Source organism: Melospiza georgiana, chromosome 10 (assembly GCF_028018845.1).
Source record: "Melospiza georgiana isolate bMelGeo1 chromosome 10, bMelGeo1.pri, whole genome shotgun sequence".
In the NCBI taxonomy this organism is placed as follows: Eukaryota; Metazoa; Chordata; class Aves; order Passeriformes; family Passerellidae; genus Melospiza; species Melospiza georgiana.
The window spans coordinates 8,569,771-8,588,343 of record NC_080439.1 but is presented as its reverse complement, the minus strand read 5'-3'; the positions used below and the strand labels follow the sequence as shown (position 1 = coordinate 8,588,343).

Genomic DNA, 18,573 nt, shown 5'->3' with positions numbered 1-18,573 from the left:
CCGGCCCCCTCCGGGCCGCCCGGGCCTCGCCCCGCCCCGTCACGTGACCGCGGCGGCGGGGCGGGCGCGGCGGCGGCGCAACGTGCGGGCGGGGGCGGGGCCCGGCGCGGCTCCGGGCGTGGCAGCCCCGCCCCCGTGCGCCCCTCCCCCGCGGCGGCGGCGGGCGCGCGGCCCCGCGGCCCCGCCCCCTGCGCGCGGCGCGGCTCCGGAAATGGTCGTGCTGCGCTGCGCTGCGGCTGCGTCGGGCCGCGCGCGCTGAAGGAGACTGAAGGTAACGGGCGGGGGCGGGGCGGGCGCGCGCCCCGCGGGGGGGGTGGGGGGTCGCCGGTACCGGGGCCGCGCGTGCCGCCCTATTCCTCCCCCTTCCCCGTGCTTCGCTTCGCCGGGCCTTGTCGCGCCGCCGCCGCCGCCACCACGTGGGTGCCGCCCCGCCGCCGCCACCCCCCTTCCCACGCCCTGTCCCGTGCTTCGCTCCGCTGCTGCGCCGGGCCCCCCGCTCGTCCCGATGGTCCCCACGTCCCGGTGATTCCGCGGCGGCCGCGACCGTCCGCGCCCACGTGCCGGCCGGTGCGCCCCGCCGCCGCCGCCGCACACGTGCTCCCGGCGCCGCGCCCGCCTAGGCCCGGCGCCGCCGCCGCATGTGTTGCGAGCAATGCCGCCCCCGCCCCGCCGCGACCGGCCTCTCGTGCCGCCGCCGGTGCCCGCGGGGCCGCGGTTGCGGCCGGCAGTGACACGTGTCCTTGGCAGAGGCCGCCGCCGCCGCGGGGGGGAGCGGGGCCGCCGGATGCCGCACCGGGCACCGCACCGCGCCCTCCCGCCGCCGTGATGGTGGTGCCGCCGCCCCGAGACGGAGTCGGCCGCAGCCGCCGGTTTGGCCGCCGCCTCGGCCTGGGGGCGAGGCCGCGCTTGGGCCTGGCGGGGCCGGCCGCTCTCGGGCCACGGCCGCGGCCTGTCCCAGCTCCGCCGTCGGTGATTCTTGTCTTGTCCCCCAATCCCCCGTGCGTTCCTGCCTCCCCGAACTACTGTTCCCGTCCCCCGGCCCCTCACTCGGACCGAGCTGGGCCTTCCCGGAGTCCTCCCCGGGCCGGGACCCCCCGCCCCGTCGGCGGGCCCAGCACAGGCCGCGGCCCGGCCGCTCCCGGCGCAGGAGAGGCGGCCGCGACTCCGATTACAAACAGCCGCGCGGGGCCCCGTTGTCCCCCTGGGGACGGAACCCGCATTCCCCGGCCCTGCTGGGCTACCCGGGCCAGTGCGAAGCCGGGGCCAGGCCGGGCTCCCCCCGCGGGGCCCGGCCTGATCTCTCTATCTCTCTCTCCCAGTCAGTCGGATGAACGGTCTCTGCAGGCCCGCTCAGCCGGCCCAGGTTTTTCCCGCGGGGGGGTGAGTATCCTGCTCGCTCCTGGTTGTGTTTGGTGGAGGAGACCAGGTCTGGCTGTCCCCGGGTGTCCCTGTCCCCTGTGAGACAATCCTCCCCCTCTGTTTAGGGTTGATTGTTTTCAAGGCCTAGCTAAGCTGGCTCAGGTACGGGCTGTCCGTGCCGGGTGCTTGGGTCGCCGGTGAGAAGGGGCCCGGGGAGAGCACTGGGGGTGCAACCCAGCGCCTGCCACCTCCTGAAACACTGGCAGGGCCCATCTCCGCTGGGTTGTGGCTCGGGGGATCCCTGGGATGGGGTGGCACCCCATACCGAGGCACAGCCATGGGGGGATTGGGGTGCCCCATTTCCCAGTGTTGGTGGGACGTGTCTGGCAGTGCCCGCAGCGGGGCTGGGGGCCGGCTATGCTGACGCGTCCCGGCGTCAGATTACAGGAGGCACCAGGGCCGCTCCCTTGGGTGTCTGGCCGGCAGCGGGCTCACTGGGTGCCGCGGGGTGCAGGGGACCCCCGGCAGTGTGCGGGGTACTGCCTCTCCTCCCTGCCCCGGCGGCCTTTGCACTGGGGCGGGGAGAGCAGCACTGGCTGCCGAGTCCTTCCTGGGACAGCCGGGAGGGTGTCTGGGCTGCCTGGGTGCTGGGGGGCTGCAGACTCCCCTGGGCAGGGCAGTGGGCAGGAGTGTCGGGGGCGTGGGGGGACGAGGGAGCTGCTCCCTGCCTTCCCTGGTAGGCGTTTGTGGTGTGGGCCGGGGACCCGGCGCCACCGGCAGGAACAGGTTTGGCCGGCCGGGGGAAGCGCTTAGTAGGTCAGCCGGGGTGGAGCTGGGCACGGCTGACGCCGGGGTGCCGCCGGTCCACCCAGCCCCCCGGAGTTAGTGGTGGCCTAGGTGCTGGTGGCAGATCACGGGCGCTGGTGCCCAGTTTTGTGTAGGGCCCAGACAGGCTTTGTGGGGTCACCTTGGGTGGGTCAGTCCTGCTGGTGGGCATGGCTGGGTTTGGGGCATGATGAGGGGTCTGCTCAGAAGGGTGTGAGGACCTGCCCAGGCTGGGTGACTTGGCAGTACCTACCCCATCTTCCCCATGGCCCAGTGGGGCAGGAGGAGGTGGCTGGGGGTCCGTGCCTTGGTGGGATGCTGTCTGTGGGGCATGGCTGATGCCTGGCTTTACAATGGTAGGCTGTGGGGCTGGAGATTTGCAGATTTTAGTGCTGACATGGACAGGAGACAGATGCCTGGGGTGTTGCCATCTCCAGCTTATGCGCACTCTCCCTGTTCCTGCAGATAGCGAGGGGATCCTTATGCACAACCCCATGAAATGAACAAAGCTCCACAGCCCACAGGAGGAGCCCCGACTGCCCCGCACCCTGCCCCTTCTCCCGGACTGCCGCAGGTAACTGTCCCCTGCAGGGCTGGGGGACCCAGCTTTGCCACCCCAGTTGGTGCCAAGGGCAGTGGTACCATCTCTTTCCCTCCCTGCCTTCTTCCAGCCGACGTTCCCACCTGGTCAGACGGCACCTGTGGTTTTTAACCCGGCACCGACTTCACAAATGAATACGCCTTCTCAGCCGCGCCAGGTAAGGATTTTGTCCAGAGCTGCAGAGGGTGGTAAGGGGTATCCAGCAGCTTTCTGCTTCCTGGCCGAGTAGCCCACACTGCCACAGAACCCAGGGGTGTTAGGAGCAACGTGGTGCCCCTCGGGCCTGGTGTGTGCCTGTGAAGGGGGAATGAGCCCATGGTCTGGGCCACGACTGCCATCTGAGGACCTCCTGGCCCTGGGGTGGGAGGGCAGGCGCCTCCAATGAGGATGCCCACAGAGTGACTGCTCTTCTCTCCTTCCTCCCCTGCCCCAAACCTCCCTTTCCTCCTCTCTCAGTTTCCAGCAGGGCCTCGGGCTATTCACCAGCAGGTACTAACCCGCTTCCCCTGCCCTGCATGCTGAACACCCTTCCCCGACACTGCACAGAAACACCCACCTTGGGCATGAAGGGGCTGGGGAGCATGTGGGGACCCTGGACTCTGGGGAAAGTGCGGGATGCGTGCTCGACTTTGGGTAGGTTTCTCTGCAGTGTCTCCCCAATTTCCTCCTTGCATGAAGCCTGCAGCATGTGGCTGTGCCTGTGCTAACTCCAGCCCAGGCTATTGCTTCTGCCTGTGCCCTTCCTCATCTCCCTCTTCTTCCCTGCTTTGCTTGGTCTCCAAAGGCCCTGCAGTGGTGTGCAAGGCTCTGGGTTCCATCAGCCCTCTTGTGTGGAGGAGCTGTTTGGGACAGATCTGGTGACATCCTTGGCTGTGCTGTCTGGGAGCTCATCAGACCCATCCCTGCCCCTTGGAAGGTCCCTAGAAGGGATCTCAGTATATTTGGGATGTGGGCACAGAGCACAGGGCTTCCTGACTTCTTGTCCGTTCCTCTGCTATCCCTGTCCCAGTGCCAGTAACTCCTGTCTTTCTCTTTCCCCCTTTCCCTCTGCATGCGTGCGCTTGCTAACAGGGAGGATTCAGGTCTCTTCAGGTAACGCTTTCTCCTTGCCCCGGGGGTGCGTGCGCGGACCCTTCCTTGCCCACTCGTTGCGGGGCTGGAGCTGCTGCTCCCGGGGATGCTTTTGCCCGGCAGACAAGCTGGGTCGGGATGAGCGGCATTGGCCGGGGTGGGAATGCGGAGCTCCACATGTTGTCGGGCTCCGGCATGGCGGGACTACAGGTCCCAGCATCCCCCGCGAGCCGGTGCAGAGCACGCCGGGACCCGCCGCCGCCGAGCTGCGTGCGGCCGTGGCCGGCCCCGGGCGCTGGAGCTGCCGGCCCCGGGAGGGCTGGGCCGGGGCCGCGCCGGGCATGAGCTGGGTCGGGTGGACCCAGGCGGCCCCGCAGGTGCGTGGGGACAGGGTGGTGCCGGGGCGGGGGGTGGCCTTGCAGGCTGCCGAGGCGGTGCTGCGTGCCGGCAGCGTGGGGGGGGGGCTGGTGTCTCCCCCGAGTGCGGTGGTGGCAGACGAAGGTGCTGGAGCTCCTGCTGACGCTGTGCCCCATCTCTCCCCAAGCATTTCTACCAGAACAGGGCACAGCCTCCTGCCAGTGCGTCCCGCGTGCAGAGTAACACGACGGCTCGGCCCGGCCCTCCTGCCCATGTGTATCCAGCTGCTTCCCAGGTGATGATGATACCCTCCCAGATATCCTACACACCTTCCCAAGGAGCCTATTACATTCCCGGACAGGTGAGGGCGATGCTTTGGGCTCTGTGGGGGGTGGGGGGGGCGGGTTGGGATGGGCACCGGCAGGAGGTGTTGCCTGGGCTTGAAGCCCAGGGCTGTTCTGGTGGGGTGGAGGGGGTCCTGAGACTCTGAGCACCCACTGATTTGAGCAGGGTGCTCCTGGCTCTGTAGAGACGCGGCAGGCAGTACTGGTCCCCTCCCCAACAGTTCTCTGAGCCACCTGGTGTCTGCTCTACCTGTGTCCTGCTCACTGCCCTGGTGTACAACTAGTTCACAGTCAGGTTTGGGGTCACATGAGTGTTTTGGGGGTATGTCCATGCTCTGCAGGGGACATAACTGACTTATTTTCTTTCCTCTTGCAGGGTCGCTCCACGTACGTTGTCCCGACCCAACAGTACCCGGTCCAACCTGGCGCCCCTAGTTTTTATCCTGGAGCCAGCCCCACAGAGTTCGGGACTTACGGTACAGACAGAGGGGTTGCTCTGCTCCACAGTGCTCTTTCAGTCCCAGCACATCCCTATTTTTTTACTCCCTTGGCCTCTGTGTGTCCCTCTGAGCTGAACACAGCTGACTGGGACTGACTCTGTGACCCCATTGTAGTTTTGGGGGACAGTTCCTTGTTGCCCAGCAGCACATCATGTGCCACTGGTCCATTTGTACCAGTCCACTCACCCCTGTCCTTTTCCAAATTGGGGCTGTTTAATATTTAACTGTGCTGGCGGAGGGCTGGGGCAGACTTTATCCCCTGCTCCCCCTCACTTGCTGTCAGGGTGGTGAGCAGCTCAGTGCTTGCTGACCCCCCTGAGCTGAGCCGGGGTGCTCCATGCCTGCCCCCTCCTGGTGCTTGGGGAGTGCGATGTGAGCAGCCCCTCCTCCTTCCCCCTGCTGCATGTGGCCACCCGGGCTGTGACTATATTTAGGCTTGGTTGGCCCCGGGAGGCCCAGCAGACACAGAAATGTGAGCCGAGGCCTCCGGCCTGGCCCCGGCACAGCAGCAAAGCATAACCAGGGCAGAGATGGGCTTCTCCTGAGCCAGGTACGTGCCCGGCCTCCCTCCCTCTTGTCTCAGGGCCCAGCCAGCCCCTCAGAGGAGGCAGGTGGCTTCTGGCTGTGGCTGTCTCCTGTGCTTGGGCCAGGACACTGCTGCACCTTTGTGCACTGAGCACAGCCCTGGGACATGCTCTGGGTATCTCTGTGAGGTTCTAGGATGGGTGTACCCCCAGCCTCTGCTTTGGGGCTGCTGTGGCTCTTCCTGGGGAAGCTGGCACCACTTGCCTCTTGCCCACAGGACTGGTAGGGTGACCCTTGACAAATGAATCAAATTGGGTCTCCTGTCTGGTCCTCAGGGCTAGGCAGCTCAGGGTCTCCTTCCTTTCCCCCATGCCCAGCCCATCCTGACGTGTGAGGCCCCTTCAGCGTCCCTGTGAGTCCCCCAAGCAAAGGGAGGGTCCCTGACTCAGAGATGAGGCAGTCACCAGAGCACCTTGGTTGACTTTCAGGGTCAGTGCAGCAGGGAAGGTGCTGGAGCCAGAGGAGGCCAGGACCCAATTGTGCTTGTTCCAACACACCCGTATCCCTGTGGCACTGCTCTGGGGTGATGCTCAGGGATGCCCTGGGAGGAGTGGAGCACCTCTTGAGGGCTGCGCCAGCCCTGGATGGGGTCCAGCTCTGCCTCTGTCCCTCAGCACAGCTCCTTCCTCTGGGCTGGGCTCTCCAGGCCTGAGCCCCTCAGCCTGGGTGTGAATGGAGGCTGCCTGGTGCCGCCCTCGGGCTGGTGCTGGCCCTGGGGAGATAAGGGCGCAGGCAGGAAGGCGGCCACCAGCAGAGCCAGGAGTACCTGACATGGCCGAGTGTCCAGGCAGGGCTCTCTGGTGTGGAGCTGGTGGGCACGGTGGATGCCTGCGGGGCCTGCCTGGGCGTGGGGGTGGCGCGGGGACGCTCTCTGCTTCACAGGGAAGGAATTCGGTCAGGCCTGTCAGGCGGGTTGGGACAATCCAGGCCGGATGCGATGGGGGTTCGCAGCAGAGCAGCGAGGGCTCTCCGGGCTCCTGACAGACCCCTGTGTTTGGGAGATCAGGGAGTCTTCAGGACAGGCTTGGAGGATCTGGCTTGGCTGCTCTGACGCTCTCTCCTCTCCTTCAGCGGGTGCGTACTACCCGGCGCAGGGGGTGCAGCAGTTCTCAGCGGGGGTCCCCACTGCCCAGGTCATTGTGAGCCAGCAACCACCGATCCCCCCAAAACGAGAGCGCAAGACGGTAAGGAGCCATCTGCCTCCAGGCGTGGATAGGGGTGCTCGTGTGCGAGAGGGTGCGCTCGTGTGGAGGAGGGGGATGGTGTCAGCCCCGGGCGCTGGTGGTGTGTGGGATGGGACGTGGTGCAGCATGCCAGGGAAAAGGGTTGGCACAGGGCTGTGTCCCCACAGGCTGGAGGGCTTAGCAAGGGAACTGGGGTGGACGGTGGGTGCTGGCGACCTTGGTCGTCCCGGCGGGCAGCGTTGTGCTGAGTCACAGCTCCCGGGAGGGCGGGGGTGCCGCGGCTGCCAACTGCTGTCTGCTCCCGGAGATGCCGGTGCTCAGAGGCCTCGCATGGGGCCTATTTATAGCGGGGAGCCGGCGGCTGCCGGCATGGCCCTGTGCTGGGAGGCAGGGGGTGCCACTGGGAGGTGGGATGCTGGCATTTTCTCATCAGAGATGGGTTGAGCTCTGCACTTGATGTTCTGGGAGTAGGTTGTGTTCAGAAGGTAGAACAAGGTTCCTGGCTGCGCTATCCCCTGCACTGTAGTCCCAGCCAGACCCACGTGTACCCCTCCAGTCACCCCACAGCTGGGTGCCCTGTAACTCATGCTGCACCCGTGACATGGGGCACGTGAGGCTCTGGGCATATAGGGTGTGCCTGGGTTGACACAGAGCTCACTGTGGTTTCTGTGTGCTGAGGTTAGTCCTCTGTATTGTCCCTAAATGAGGGGGTTCTTGTAGCCCCTGTGCCAGCACAGTGATGTATTGGGGTCCCCTCACTTCTGGAGAGGGGGACTGGCCTGGGGACCTGCTGGCTCCAGCTGTGTTGCAGTGACTTGCAAGGCACTGGAACAGGCCAGTATCTGTGGGACACTGTGCCCTCTGGTGAGGGGATGTGGCACCCACTGTTCCCCAAACTGTGTGGCCAGGACAGGCACTGCAGTGAATGAACTTTCCATTTCCCTTTGGAGAAGGGTGTCCTGTGGGGTGTTGGGCTCATGGAAAGAGGGTGGCCCGTGTTGTGTCCTGCAGTCTGCCAACAGCTTCCTCACTCTGCTCTGATTCTTGGACAGATCCGAATACGAGACCCCAACCAAGGTGGCAAAGACATTACAGAAGAAATTATGTCTGGAGCAAGGACCTCATCCACCCCCACTCCTCCACAGGTAAGTGGACCCTCTGACTTTGCAGCTGCGGCAGCGGGAAGTGCACGTGGCCCTGTTCAACTCCCTCTTTGCCCCCTCAGGCTGGAAGCGGTTTGGAGCCCCAGGCCAATGGAGAGACCCCCCATGTAGCAGTTATTGTCCGGCCCGGTAAGTGTCCATGCTACGGCTGGCTGTGCCAGCTGGCATGGCTGCAGCAAGGTTCCCCTGGAGTTGGCACTGCAGGATGTGAAATGCCAGCCCCGCTGTTCCTTGGTTCTCTTGACTCTTGTGGAGTAAGAGGCCATCCCTGCATACCTGGGGACCTGTGTCCCCTTGTTGGATCCAGAAAAGTTTACGGGGGCTGTTTACTCATCTCAGCTGTCCTCTGGGCACTGGAGGACCCCTGTTGTCCCCATCCCCCGTTTGTGATGTGGCTTGGCACATCTGTCCCTATGTCTCCTGAAGATATAGGAATCTGGGGAGGAACGTGGGATGAGTAGGGAATCGGAGAGTCATCCATTAATGTCATCCACCTTGCAGATGACCGCCCGAAGCCTGCGCTGGTGGTGAGCAAGCCCGTCTCCCTGGAGCCCAGCAAATCGGCCTCCCCGTCTCCTCCCCCTCCCCTGATCCCCGAGGTGGAGCCCGTGGTGCTCTCGCCCGTGACGCTGGTGCCAATGGAGCCTCCTGTGGACACGGACACGAAAGCGGAGCAGGGCGAGGCGCCACCTGACCCGCAAAAGACGTTAAGCGCCATCACTACAGTGCCAGGGGCTGCGGAGCTGCCCCTTGTGCCCGCGCCCAACATGGACACGGTGGCTGCGGGGGAGGAGGAGGAAGAGGAGGGGGAAGTTGCTATTTCCCTCCCGGAGCCCACTGTGCAGGAGCCTGTGCCCCCCGAGGTGCCGCCGGTGCCCATTGTTCCCTCGATGCCAGCCGTGCCCCCGGTGCCGGCTGCGCCGTCGCCACCGCCCGTTGTACCACAGGCCCCTGAAGCGCCTGCCAAACCCGCCTCCCCCAGCCCCCCTCCGCCCCGGGAAGAGCCCTGCCCCGAGACCGCTGCTGAGGCCAATGGGGTTTTGGAGGAGACGCCTGAGACGGTCCCTGAGGCGCCCGTGTGCCAGCCAGTGCCGGTCTCTGAGCCGGTGCCTGTGCCCACCCTGGACTCCCCCGTTGCCCAGCCTGAAGAGCTGCCCCTACCCAATGGTGTGGAGGGCACCAGCAAAGCGGAGCCGAGTGAGGAGCAGCCCGAGTCAGATGTCAGTCCCGTCTCAGAGCCTGAGGAGCCAGCCCAGCCTGGCACCCCTGCCTCCCCACCTGCAGAGGAGGAGGAGGAAGAGGGCGAAGGCCCTGGTGAGACCCAGGAGCGAAGCTTGAGCCCAGCCCCTGCCCCTTCGCAGATCTCGGAGGCGACCGCGCAAGGTTGGGAATGCTGGGCTGCAGGGTGCCCCAGGGTGGGTGTTGGGTGGTGGGGGGCATCGCATGGCATGAGGTACAGGGAGGGTGTTGGAGATGTGGTTAGGGATACGGGATGTGCAGGTATGGGATGCTGAAGGGGACAAGGTGGATGGTGGGATCAGGGAGGTGTCTGGGGAGTACATCTATGTGGTGATGTATGGGGTGAGCATAGAGGGCTGTGTGTGGGGGATGTCACAGGGAATGGAAGTGTGTTTTACATGATGTTTTATGCAGGGGTGTAGGGTGATGTATGAGGGTTGTATCTGAGGATTGTCCCCAGTCATTGAGGACACTGGGAGGTGGCGGATTGGCGGGGAAGATGTAGGGCATGCTGTGTAGGGGTATGCAAGTACACAGGGGTGATTGAGGAAAGTGGGGTGCCCTGGGGATTTGTTAGGGTTTCTCTTTATTTCTTTAAGCATCCCGCACAGGAGTGTTGGGGTTACATAGGGGTGATGGGGAAGATGGGCTCACAGGATGTGTTTTATGGAGTGCCTTGGGCTGGGATACAGGGGTGCTCTAGGAGGGCAACCTCAGGGCAGATAATTTCTGGGGAGCACGTGTAAGGGCTGGTGTATAGGGGTGCCAGTGAGGGGAGTGTGTATGGGAACAGAGATTTGTATAGGAGTGTCTCTGTAAGGGCTGCCTGTAGAGCAGTGTCTGCAGGGATCCTCTGACAGCATGGGGAGCCCACACTAGGGCCGTGATATGGATGGGAGACTTTGATGAGGCACATGGAAAATCAGGGTGTGTTTGGGGATGGGGGCTGTTATGGGGTGACAGGACCACATCCTTGTGGCTGCATCTTGAAGCTCACCTGCTGTTACTGGGGCCTTGCTGGTGACCCCATAGCTATTGTCAGGGTGCTGGGGACTGGGAGGGTTCTGTCTTTCACCTTCCTGCCTCTCCTCCCAGTCGCCATGTCGGTGCCAAAGAAGAAACGAAGGATGAAGGAGCTGAACAAGAAGGAGGCAGTAGGTGATTTGCTGGATGCCTTTAAAGAGGTGAGTGTCCTGGGGTGTCTGGGGATCACCCTGTGTCCCATCTCCTCCTGTGATGAACTCTGCTTTGTGCCATCGTGTCTGGGCCACTGATGCTCTGTGATGGTAATGAGGATCTGAGGTGGGGTGGACACTGAGGAGTGGGGTGAAGGGGACAGGAACAGGCTCATGTGGGTGACTGCTGTCCCTGTCCCCTCTGCTGCAGTCTCAGACTGGTGATAGTGCCTCGGAGGCGGAGAACAAGCCCCCCGTGTCTGCCCCTGCTAGTGAAGCAGAGGATGTGGCTCCTGCCCGTCCACAGGAGGAGTCGGAAGAGACGTGGGAGGAGAAGGAAGACAAGCTGGCCCCGGAGAAGGGCAAGGCTGCCGGCCAGAAGTATGGCTACAAGGAAGGTAAGCTGTGCCTGGGCACAGTCCTCTGCTGGCAGCCACCACCTCTGGACCCAGCAGTAGGGAAGGTGTGGGTGGCATGGTCCCTGTGTCCTAAATTTTACATTCTCCTCCCATCTTGTCCCCAAGCTTGGCATGGGATGGGGAACAGAGTTCCCAGCATAAGGGTCTAGGCAGGAGGCAGGGACCTGATGGAATCAGGCTTTCTAAGCATGCATGGTTTTGCTCATGGTGTACTAGCCTGGGACAGTTCTGTGGTTGTCTGTATCTCACCTTGCTTGTCCCTGTGTGGACCCAGACCCACCACAGCTCAGGCTGGAGAATATGGGACAGGCCACATCAGAGTGTCCCTCTTGCCCCTCACTGCAGAGCAATGGAAGCCATTGAACCCTGAGGAGAAGAAGCGATATGACCGGGAGTTCCTGCTGGGCTTCCAGTTCATCTTTGCCAGCATGCAGAAACCTGAGGGGCTGCCCCAGATCACAGATGTGGTGCTGGACAAGGTCGGTGCGGCCCTGGAAATTGGGGAATTGTGGATGGTGGTTAGGTGGGGATCTGGTTCCTCTTTGTGCCTTGGGAAGGTGGGGCAGGGACTTCACTTTTGTGCTCAGGGTCTTGTTGCTGCATTTGCAGTGACCTTTGAGCCTGGGTTTGGTGGGTGTGGGGGCACCTCTGGGGCCTTTTTTCCAGTTCCTTGTCCCGGCGCTGAGGCTGGGGGATGGATCCATCCCGCTCCTCTGCCCCCGGGCATCCTCAGCCGTGTGTACCTTCGCAGGCCAACAAGACCCCACTGCGGCCAATCGACCCCATCCGCATCAATAGCATGAACTGCAGCCCCGACTTCACCCCCTCCTTCGCCAACCTTGGCCGGCCTGTCATGGGCAACCGGGGCCTGGTGAGTATCTCCTCACTTCATTCCTGCCGTCCTGCTCTGCCTCTCTGTGATGATCAAGCTTTTGAGCCGCTGTGTCTGGGCCACTGATGTCCATGATGGAATTGAGGATCTGAGTAGGTGGACTGGAGACTTCTGGGAGCCAGCTCACTTGGTCCCAGAGCAGAGAGCTGAGTTTCTTCTCCGTGTGTCAGCCCTCAGGGTTGGGTCCCCGCCGCTCCCAGCCGAGTCAGAGGAAGGAGCCCCGCAAAATCATTGCTACTGTGTCCCTCAATGAGGATGTCAAGCTGAACAAGGCCGAGAAGGCCTGGAAACCCAGCAGCAAACGTGCTTCCGAGGAGGAGGATCCTGAGAATATCAAGACACAGGTGGGAGCTGGGGTGGGCAGGCAGTCGGAGGGCCTGGGGGAAAGGTGTCCAGCTCTTGCTGACCCTGTTGCCCTTGCAGGAACTGCTCCGCCGTGTCCGCAGCATCCTCAACAAGCTGACACCCCAGATGTTCCAGCAACTGATGAAGCAGGTGATGGAGTTGTCCATCGACACGGAGGAGCGGCTCAAGGGTGTCATCGACCTCGTCTTCGAGAAGGCCATCTCGGAGCCAAACTTCTCTGTTGCCTATGCTAACATGTGCCGTTGCCTTATGGGGGTGAGCAGAAGCTGGGTGGTCTCCTGTTGAGCAGGCAAGGTTTTTTTGGCCATCTCATCTGAGCTTAGTAGTGTGCAGGTCCTTCCATGTGGAGTGGGGAAACTGGGGTGTGTGGATGGAGGACTGTGTTCAGAGTCTCAGCAGGGCATCACAGTGTTGTAGGGTGGCTTTTCCCTGATTTGAGTAATGCCACCTTATTTGCCCAGCTTTTGGGGGAGACACAACTCATGCTCTTTCTCTGGGTTATGTACCTCTCCCTGCAGCTTAAAGTGCCCACAACAGACAAGCCCACAGTGACTGTGAACTTCCGCAAGCTGCTGCTCAACCGCTGCCAGAAGGAGTTTGAGAAGGACAAGGATGATGATGAGATCTTTGAGAAGCGGCAGAAGGAGATGGATGATGCCAGTGCTGTGAGTTGTGGTGGGAGTCTGCTCTGAGGGCTGGCATGGGTGTCCTTGGCTTGGCTCTGTGCCCTGAACTGGCCTGTTGTGCTTTTCGTGCAGCCCGAGGAGAAGGCGCGTATGAAGGATGAGCTGGAGGAGGCGCGGGACAAGGCCCGCCGACGATCCCTGGGCAACATCAAGTTCATTGGAGAGCTCTTCAAACTGAAGATGTTGACAGAGGCCATTATGCATGACTGCGTGGTGAAGCTGCTCAAAAACCACGATGAAGAGTCTCTTGAGTGCCTTTGCCGCCTGCTTACGACTATTGGAAAGGACTTGGACTTCGAGAAAGCCAAGGTACTCCTTGCCCTGCCCTACCTTGCTTGCTCTTCCCTTGCCTTTAGAAGGGATGTGACCATGGCTCCGTCCCTCTATAGCCCAGGATGGACCAGTACTTCAATCAGATGGAGAAGATCATCAAAGAGAAAAAGACATCATCCCGAATCCGTTTCATGCTGCAGGATGTGATTGACCTAAGACGGGTAAGGTTGATGGAATGCAGTTGCCTGGGGACTGTCCTCCATCTGCTGCTTGGTCCCTTGGAGCTGCTGGCTTATGTCCTCTGAGTGCCAGCACTCCATGTGTCCCCTGTATGAGAGAGGTGGGTTTGTGAGCTGTGGCCAGCCCCAGAGACACCATGCTAACCCCTGCTCCTGGTTATCATGGTAGTGGTAGTGGGCACACAGTAATTGGCGGCTGTTTAATGCAGGGGGGCTCTGGAACCTGAGCCTTTTTGTGCCAAAAGCTGCCACAACACGTGGAGAGTAGTGATGGCCCAGGCTGGAGACCAACCTGAGACTTTGAGAGTGGGGTGGCTGGGAAGGGGGAATCCCTTTCCCTCCATCTTTCAGCCATCTCAGTTCCCTCTTCCCTCCTTCCCTGCCCTCTGCAGAATAGCTGGGTGCCGCGGCGGGGAGACCAGGGCCCCAAAACCATCGATCAGATCCACAAGGAAGCAGAGATGGAGGAGCATCGAGAACACATCAAAGTGCAGCAGCTCATGTCAAAGGACAAGAGGAGAGGACCCCCTGGGCCATCCTCTGGTGGTGAGTGTCTGGGCTTGGGGGCACTTGAGTTTGCTAGGAGTGGGTTGCTCCTGCTGGACTCTGCTCAAGGCTGGTCTGCACCTTATGACTGTCCTTCTTGTGCTCAGGACGCAGTAGCCTGGTTGCAGATGATGGCTGGAACACAGTGCCCATCAGCAAGGGCAACCGGCCCATTGACACCAGCCGGTTAACAAAGATCACCAAGGTGAGCCTGGGCATGCGGTGGGGCAGCCGAGCTGGCTGCCTGGCCTGGGTCGTGTCTTGGTGGGGGATCAGGCCTGACTGTCTCCCTCTCTCTCCACCTGCAGCCTGGATCCATTGACTCCAATAACCAGCTCTTTGCACCGGGTGGGCGGCTGAGCTGGGGCAAAGGCAGCAGCGGAGGGTCTGGCGCGAAGCCCGCAGATTCAGGTAGGCAGTGTGGGGACTGGCTGGGTGCTGTGGGACAGAGTGGGAGGGGTGATCTTTCCCCTGGCAGTTCCTCTACCAGGGAGTTGCCGAACTCTGAGACTTCCCTCTTTTCACGCCCAGCATCTGATTCAGGGCGACCAGCCACGAGCACCTTGAACCGCTTCTCAGCGCTCCAGCAGTCAATGCCTGCCGAGAGCCCAGAGTCCCGCCGTGTGGTGCAGAGGTGAGGGGCCAGCCCTGCCTTGGTGGATGGATGTGTGGGGTTGAGGGAGAGCCCCTGATTCAGTCTTGTGGCTGATCAGTGTATAGGCAAGTTACAGTATCAATTGCCCCTGTGGCAAAATGGGTCCTTGAGAGAGCTCAGAGTGGTGAATCCTTGTGGCAAGGAAGGTTGACCTCACCCTGGGTGTCCTCCCTACTGTTCAGCACTTGGGTGACCACCCCTGCGTGCTCAGTCTGGCCCGAGGGTCCTTGGATAGACATTAATGGGTGGGAGTGTGAGGTCCCCAAAGAGAGCTGGAGTTTGGATTTGTGTGGGAGAAGAGGAAAACAAAGGGAGGCTTTGCCACAGTCTGCGTCAGAAGGAAGGTGTGGGTAGGACAAAGGCAGGCAGTGCTCAGCTGTGCCAAGGAGCAGAGTAAAAGGAAAAGGGTATGAGTTGGGACAGGAGAGAAATAGGGAATAAGTTTTCCCCCCAGAATGGTCAAGTGCTGAAAGAGAGGTGGGGATTGGAGTGGCACAGCTTTACTTTACAGAGCTCTGCAGTCTGGGGTCAGGGAGAGTGGTGATGGGTTCTTCACACTGTGTCTTTCTCTCGCCCAGGAGCAGCTCCAGCCGTGACAGGTCAGAGAAGGCTGGGGACAGAGGGGACCGGGAGTCACGTTCGGAGAAGGGCAGCGACCGTGTAGAGCGTCTTGACCGGGGGGAGAGAGTAGACAGGAACAGATCTGCCCTCACCAAGAGGAGCTTCAGCAAAGAGACAGAGGACAGGAGCCGAGAACGGGAGAAGCAGGGCGGCCCCGAGGCCGTGCGCAAGGCTGCGAGCATGACGGAGGAACGGGACCGGAGCCGAGAGACCGGTGAGCTGGGGAGCACTGATACCCCAGGCTCTGGCTGCTCCTGCAGCTCTGCCTGTCCCAGGTGATGCCTGATCCTTGCTCTTCTCCTGCAGTTAAACAAGAGCCAACACCTCCTGCAACATCCACCAAGCCCGCGCTGTCGGAAGAGGAACTGGAGAAGAAATCCAAGGCGATCATAGAGGAATACCTGCACATCAATGACATGAAGGTGAGAGAAGAGGGTGGCCGTGTTCCTCTGACAAGCCAAATTCTCCCCTCCCTGTGTGGTAGCACTGTTGGGCAGGGTTCTGGTGGTACCTGGATGAGGAAGGGGGGAGCCAGAGCTGGCTATAGGGCAGTACTGACCCCCCTTTTCCCTGCAGGAGGCCCTGCAGTGTGTGCAGGAGCTGGGCAGCCCCTCCTCGCTCTACATCTTTGTGCAAAATGGCATCGAGTCCACGCTGGAGAGGAGCACCATCTCCCGCGAGCACATGGGGGCCCTGCTCTGCCAGCTGGTGAAGGCAGGCACGCTCTCCAAGGAGCAGTACTACAAAGGGTGAGGGGCTAGGGCAGCCTGGCTTTGAATTTGGCCCTGCCTTGAGTAGGACTCAACACTGAAACATCCTGAAGTCCCTCCTAGCCAAGGGTATGGGGACTGCTGGATCCCAACAGCTCCCTCTGCTCTTCAGGCTGCGGGAGATCTTGGAGGTCGCAGAGGACATGGAGATTGACATCCCACACATCTGGCTGTACCTGGCTGAGCTCATCACACCCATCCTGCAAGAAGAAGGCATCCCCATGGAAGAGCTGTTCAGGTGAGGGCTGTGCTCCTCAGCAGGGCTGGCACTGGAGTCCTCCTTGGAGCAGGTAGCTCACCCAGGTCTCTTGTGCTCCACAGGGAGATCACAAAGCCCCTGGTGCCCATTGGGAAGGCCACCACGCTGCTGGTCGAGGTGCTGGGCTTGTTGTGCAAGGGCATGGTAAGTGCATGGGACTTGTGGCTGCTGGCTGCAGTCTCAAGGACTGGCATTCTGCCTGGGGCCCAGGTGGAGATTGAACTCCCCTGCCACAAGAGAGGATGGTGAGGGGCATCCCTCTCAGTGTCTGGGCCATGTGGCTGGCATGGCCAAACCACAGTATCTTCCTCCCTGGAGATGGAGGGCATGGCGTGCTGATGCCAACTGTCTGTCCCACAGGGCCAGAAGACCGCAGGAAAGCTGTGGCGGGATGGGGGCCTGAGTTGGAAGGAATTCCTGCCTGAGGACCAGGATGTCAACAAATTTGTCACAGAGCAGGTGGGGGCTTGGTGGCAGCAAGGGGCAGAGGTGGACTGTGGGCAGACCTTGGGCAGTGTGAGAGTGGCACTCCCCTGTGCTGCCTTCAACAGCTCTCTCTGCTTGCTTCCCCAGAAATTGGAGTACACAATGGGGGACAGCTCAGACATGCCAAGCCGCAAGGAGCTGACCTCAGAGGAGCTGTGCAAGCAAATGGACAAACTGCTGAAGGAGAACCCGAACAACCAAAGAATATATGACTGGATTGAGGTGAGGCTGGGGACACAATGCCTGAGTGTCTGGAGGCTTCCTCTTGGCTCCCTCTCCAGCTCACAGTACTTTACCCTCCCCCCTCTAGGCCAACCTGAGCGAGCAGCAGGTCTCGTCCAACACGTTTATCAGGGCCCTGATGACGTCTGTGTGCCACTTGGCCATTGTCTGTGAGTACCAGGGTGAGGTGGGAGCGGGGGGGTGCCCCTGCCTGCAGTGCCCCTCTCACACCCTGTCCCCTGCAGTTGAGAACCCGTACCGCGTGGACGCCATGGTCATCCGCAACCAGGCCAAGCTGCTCCAGAAGTACCTGCGGGATGAGCAGAAGGAGCTACAGGCACTCTATGCCCTGCAAGCCTTGGTGGTGAAGTTGGACCAGCCTCCCAGTGAGTATTGTGGGTGCGGGTGGGGCAAGCAGAGGGTGGCAAATGTGTCCCCACCGCAGCAGAGTGGCCGATGGCTGGAGAATAGCAGAGGTTCCCTTTTGTCCCCCCACCCCAGACCTGCTGCGGATGTTCTTTGATGCCCTCTACGATGAGGACGTCATCAAGGAGGAGGCTTTCTACAAGTGGGAGTCCAGCAAGGACCCGGCCGAGCAGCAGGGCAAAGGGGTGGCTCTCAAATCGGTGACAGCCTTTTTCACCTGGCTCCGGGAAGCTGAGGATGAGTCGGACAACAACTGAGCAGCTGTGAGGAGGAGGACGAGGAGGAGGAAGGGGGGAGAGAGAGCGGGGCACCCTGGGGAGTGATTCCATCCCTTCCCACCCCTGGCCCCCATGGACTTGCTGATGCCAGGGCTGAGGGACTCGCTGTTCCCCTTGCAGCCCCCCTCTCTTTTTTTCAGTTCTCCTCTCTCTTCTTCCTCTGTCCTGGTTCTGTTTGTAAGGCCTGTACGAGTTTGTCATGATGATAATAAACAGATGCTGACTGAGGCGGTGGCTGCCATGGGTCCCCTTGGGGACCCTCCTCGCCCCCCTCCCAGTGCAGGCACACCAGGTTTCTGGGAGTGGGGCAGAGCACCCCTGGATTCATGTCATGGAGAGGGGGGGATGGGATGGGGACATATCTCTCCCCTCCTCTCCCTCCTCCTCTTTCTCCTTCCCGCCTCTTGATGAATATAGAGAGATTATATATATATAAACTTATTAAATTTGGTTTGGGGACAGGAGCGTGATTTCTCCCCCTCCCCTGTCCTCTCTCTATTCCTCCATCACTGCCTGGACCCCCTCCCCTCTATGGTTTTTAAATTTTAAATATAAATCATTCCCCCCCCAGCTCCTGCTCTGACACCTGGGGAGGGTGCCGGGGAGGAGGGGGGGTGGCCCCTTCTCTCTGGGCCAGGCTGAGTCCCCTCCACGACCCCAAAAGCCCCCATCCTCCTCCCAGACGTTTAAGGCCACAATTGGGCGAGCGACAGGGCGGCCCCCTCATCCGCGTCCCCTGTATTTATAGAGCGCCGGATGTGACGAGCCGCATGTGTAATTATTAAAACAAGGATTCAATTACTGGTCACGTGAATTTGTAAATAATTTTTTTTTTGCTTTTTTTTTTTTTTTTTTCTTTATGGAGTATTTAATTGAAGATTTAAAGGCATCTTTTCACCTTAAAACTGGAAATAAAAGAACATTGCTAAATAATGCCCCGTGTGCCGCTGTTGCCGCCCCCCGCCCCCCCCCCCCATGTCCCTTGTGCCTGGGCTGGTGTGGGGGTGCCAGCCTTGAACATGGGCACCGACC

At 61.3% G+C, this 18,573-nt stretch overlaps 1 protein-coding gene and 2 non-coding genes across 12 annotated transcripts; all 3 read left to right on the top strand.

Annotated features, from left to right (window-relative positions):
• Positions 1-188: 188 nt before the first annotated feature.
• EIF4G1 (eukaryotic translation initiation factor 4 gamma 1) lies at positions 189-18,474 on the top strand. Of its 10 annotated transcripts, XM_058030956.1 has the most exons (35): positions 189-271; positions 1,320-1,380; positions 2,650-2,758; positions 2,856-2,942; positions 3,242-3,274; positions 3,857-3,877; positions 4,401-4,574; positions 4,934-5,033; positions 6,714-6,826; positions 7,879-7,971; positions 8,052-8,118; positions 8,491-9,372; positions 10,324-10,412; positions 10,615-10,801; positions 11,168-11,301; positions 11,556-11,693; positions 11,885-12,058; positions 12,138-12,335; positions 12,599-12,745; positions 12,839-13,075; positions 13,156-13,260; positions 13,671-13,824; positions 13,932-14,029; positions 14,133-14,235; positions 14,356-14,458; positions 15,058-15,314; positions 15,407-15,522; positions 15,677-15,849; positions 15,983-16,108; positions 16,192-16,273; positions 16,490-16,588; positions 16,703-16,837; positions 16,926-17,007; positions 17,083-17,223; positions 17,339-18,474. In XM_058030956.1, exons 3-35 carry the CDS (start codon positions 2,684-2,686, stop codon positions 17,518-17,520), a joined length of 4,905 nt encoding a protein of 1,634 aa, XP_057886939.1. In that variant the 5' UTR covers positions 189-271; positions 1,320-1,380; positions 2,650-2,683; the 3' UTR covers positions 17,521-18,474. The 10 variants fall into 10 exon arrangements, with proteins under 10 accessions (XP_057886939.1, XP_057886942.1, XP_057886936.1 ...); XM_058030959.1 differs by lacking the exon at positions 3,242-3,274 and having other exon boundaries at positions 11,574-11,693; XM_058030953.1 differs by having other exon boundaries at positions 11,574-11,693; positions 16,926-17,223.
• LOC131087867 (small nucleolar RNA SNORD66) lies at positions 10,457-10,533 on the top strand. The gene has a single exon (XR_009115005.1). It is a non-coding gene; the product is annotated as a small nucleolar RNA SNORD66 (small nucleolar RNA).
• Positions 11,736-11,810, top strand: LOC131087868 (small nucleolar RNA SNORD66). The gene has a single exon (XR_009115006.1). It is a non-coding gene; the product is annotated as a small nucleolar RNA SNORD66 (small nucleolar RNA).
• Positions 18,475-18,573: the final 99 nt, after the last annotated feature.

Bases quoted from the DNA above. Each gene is read 5' to 3' on its own strand.
- EIF4G1 (XM_058030950.1), top strand. From the start codon at position 2,684: ATGAACAAAGCTCCACAGCCCACAGGAGGAGCCCCGACTGCCCCGCAC. The intron at 15,523-15,676 runs GTGAGAGAAGAG...TTTTCCCTGCAG, and splicing joins TGCACATCAATGACATGAAG to GAGGCCCTGCAGTGTGTGCA. The intron at 16,274-16,489 runs GTAAGTGCATGG...TCTGTCCCACAG, and splicing joins GCTTGTTGTGCAAGGGCATG to GGCCAGAAGACCGCAGGAAA.